The sequence below is a fragment of the Octopus bimaculoides genome, chromosome 4 (assembly GCF_001194135.2).
Source record: "Octopus bimaculoides isolate UCB-OBI-ISO-001 chromosome 4, ASM119413v2, whole genome shotgun sequence".
Lineage (NCBI taxonomy): Eukaryota > Metazoa > Mollusca > Cephalopoda > Octopoda > Octopodidae > Octopus > Octopus bimaculoides.
Window position 1 is genome coordinate 37,950,771 of NC_068984.1, and position 3,477 is coordinate 37,954,247.

At 28.6% G+C, this 3,477-nt stretch overlaps 1 protein-coding gene across 5 annotated transcripts in view; it reads left to right on the forward strand.

The window, feature by feature from the left end:
- Window positions 1-3,477, forward strand: part of LOC106878598 (E3 SUMO-protein ligase PIAS2) — a 112,387-nt gene that overhangs the window by 59,096 nt on the left and 49,814 nt on the right. For all 5 annotated transcript variants that reach the window (XR_001410519.2, XM_014927858.2, XM_014927874.2 and 2 more), the window contains one exon: window positions 1,033-1,139. Coding sequence is in view for 4 of the 5 variants with exons in the window: in XM_014927858.2 (XP_014783344.1) it covers window positions 1,033-1,139 (107 nt within the window). In the remaining variant the exon portion in view is untranslated. The remainder of the gene's footprint in view (window positions 1-1,032; window positions 1,140-3,477) is intronic.

Genomic DNA, 3,477 nt, shown 5'->3' on the forward strand with positions numbered 1-3,477 from the left:
TTATTGTAAAATTTGTATTGGTTGCAACTTGTAAATTTCATCTGACAGTTTAGTCACCCAGACTGGTTGGATTTTCTGTTGAGTGAAACTAAAAATTCCAGTCAACATGAATTTTACAATGTATTCTTTTTGAATCTTTGTTATTATCTTTTGGTGAATGTTGTTTCTATGTACATATACAAATTATAACTCATTACTCTAAATTATTTTTAAAATAACTTAACTTTAAAATTTAGACAATTGTAGGTTAGAGTTTTTTTAGATTAAGCTTTTTTTTTTTTCATTTAGATATGTTATGCGATATGGGGGGGAGTGGCCTGCTAAACATTGATACACTTAAAATTTTATGATAAAAATTATTTTAAAATCTTTCTATTTAGCAAATCTTCATTGAAAATTGATTATTGAATACAAAGTATCTAAATTTTTTCGTTGGTAACTATGATAATGGAAAAAGAAAGGTTTTATTGATCTATGTTGTGTGCAAAATAGCTATATCAATCAAATCACTTAGATAAAATGATAATAGTTGATTTATATAATCACAAAATTATTTCAGGTAGTATTAAATATAAACTTGTGAAATTACTAAGGTCTCATGTGTATGTATTTACATTAACAAAATAGTTTGTTCTTTCATTTAATATGTACTAAGTTAGTTCTTGATAACATTGTTTCTGATAATGTTTCTATTGATTCATTTAACATTCTTCTATAGAAATATCTCAGTAAAACAAAAACTTAGTTTGCATAAAATTAATTTGTTTTCACATAGAAATTTCGCATGATAGGCTTAAGGATCATATTTTCTTTCATCATGGACTTGATTTTATAAAATATCATACAGAAAAACAGAGAGAAAGGATTATATATATTCAATTTGTATTTTGTCTTATTCTTGTACCAAAATTATTTTATCTAAATGATTTGAAAATTTTCTTTTAAACTAGTTTGACATTCTTAATTATGTTTGCCTGTGTCCATATTAAACAAAGCAAAAGAAAAATAACAGTTCTTATACTTTACTTTCAGACGCCGATTTCCTAGCAGAAATACTAGCCCAAACCAAAATGCCACGTCTCAACCCAGTTCTGACTCTGGTTCGTCATCAAGCAATTTTCAGGGGAAACAAAGTTCTTGTAAGTTAAAATTTTAAACGTTTATTATCCTCAGGTTTTTCTACTTATTCTTCCTGGAGAGCTTGGAAGAACTCTTTTGCAGGTATAATGGTAATAGTATTTAATTTATTTTTTATCTTCTCTAGAGTTGACAATTTCAGCCTTACCAATTGAAAAGATTGAAGTGCACTGGGTTATTATATATAAAATATTTTATTTGGTAAAAAAAAAAAAACTCTGAAAGCTATAAATTAGTACATTATAATGAATTAATTATACTAATTTCACATGATACAAGCTACATCTGTATTTTTATGCTAAGTTTAGTATGAATTGATTAGGTTAGTAACTGACCTTTTTTATTTCTAATTATACTGCATTCCAATCAACACTCTTCAATCATCTCCAGATGCTATATTTCTAAAGTAGATGGAGAAACAAAAATTGAAAACTAGCACCTAAAGTGCAATCTAGATGCAGCATCTTTACTTTAGATAATGTTGGTTTTGTAACATAGCATACAGGCTTCCCCCAAAAGATGAAAAGGAAGGTTGACTGGTAGGATTCAAACTCTGAATGGAAGGGACATAACTAAATGCTGCAAGTTATTTAGCCCAGCACTAACATTAGAAGCCTCTCTACTGTTCTTGTTTTAGATATTATTAAAACATTTGATGTATAAATTTATATTGATGTATTTGTCCTTCTTTTTGTCACAATGGTTATTATTTCATATAACATGGATTGTTTAACTTAAAGACATTACTATTAATAATACCTACATGAGCCATTTAGTCTCATAAAAAGCATTTCTTTAAGATGCCTGCCAATTGTAGGTGTCACTCACAGAAAATCTCATGTTTTAAGTAAACTGAGAAATGTGGAAATATGCTGCTCAAGCCACAGGCATGGCTCAGTGGTTAAGAAGTTTAATCACAACTATATGGTTTCAGGTTCAGCCCCACTGCATGGTATCTTGGGCATTTTCTACCCTGGCCTCAGATTGACCAAAACCTTGTGAGTGAAATTTTAAGGGTGGAAGGTGTGTGATAGTCCATCATGGGTTCCATTTCTGTTTCTGGATAATAGTTTTAACTTGTCATTTAGTTTAACACTACCTGTGGTCCTCAAGTGTTTTAATGAACTTCCCCAGCAAGTATTCAAGCCAGGCCTCTAGTTCTTCCTCCTTTCCTTCAATTCTCTGAGAGGCTCTAGGTGCTGCCCTTCTCTTACTAAAACTATTAAATAAAAAAGGAAAAAAGGAACATATTTAAATGGTTGCAATGAATGTAAACCCTCACACTATGGGTATTTGTTTATTTTATTCATTCAGGAATTTTGTGGTACATATTAACTAATATACAGGTTGCAGAGTTTAAGATGTTAAATTAGGATTTTCTGTTCAGGAAAATTTTAAAATTTTACTACACTATTTAAATTACTTATTGAACACTATTTAATCAATAGATATTTGTTATTTGCATATTTAACTAATTTAATAAAATATTGATTGATTTTTTACGCTTCATGAATATGATTTTCAGTGTCATGTTTATGTACCCTTTTTTTCTCTCTCTTTTTTTAATAATAAAAAAAAATTACTACTGTCTCATGTAGTAACTCTACATTTGGTTTGATTTCAGCTTAATAGCCAGCTAATTCCCACTAACAATGAAATTGTTCTGTATTAACCATCATCATCTCTCTTTACAATTTTTCTGCTTATTCATTGCTGCAACTCAATGGTAATTCCCTGCTTGGTAGATCATTTCATAAAACTAACAATTTTTCATTATTTTATTTGTTTTTTCATGAAAATAATTCAAATGCCAAACAAAACAAAAAAATTAATAAAATGGAATAAAATAATAAAAAAGCACAAATGGAATGATTAAATTCAATTGAAATAATGTCAACATTGCAGGATGTTTCTTAGATTAATCCATATTTTATTTATATACATCATTTTATCATTATTCTCATTCTAGTATGTTTTTGTATTTTTTGTGAAAGCAAAAAATTTCAAAACAAAATAAGCTCAACTTAAATTGTAATCAAATGGTTTACAGCTGTATAGTGTGGAAAATGTTAATCTTTTATGTAGAAAATCAAGACATAAGTGTGGTGATGTTCATCTACTTCAAAGATAGATTATCATTTTTGAAAATTGTTTTTGATAAAGGGTGCCTCCCTCTTTTAGTACCACAAAAGCAATCTAACATCAAGAAGTTGAATTTAGAATTGAATGCCAAATTTAGGTACATCAACGACATGTTAGTTGCTGAACAACAAAGCTTGTTTCACTTGGTTATAGCTAATCAATGATTCCCAATTTAGATGTCATGAGGCAAACTCTAAT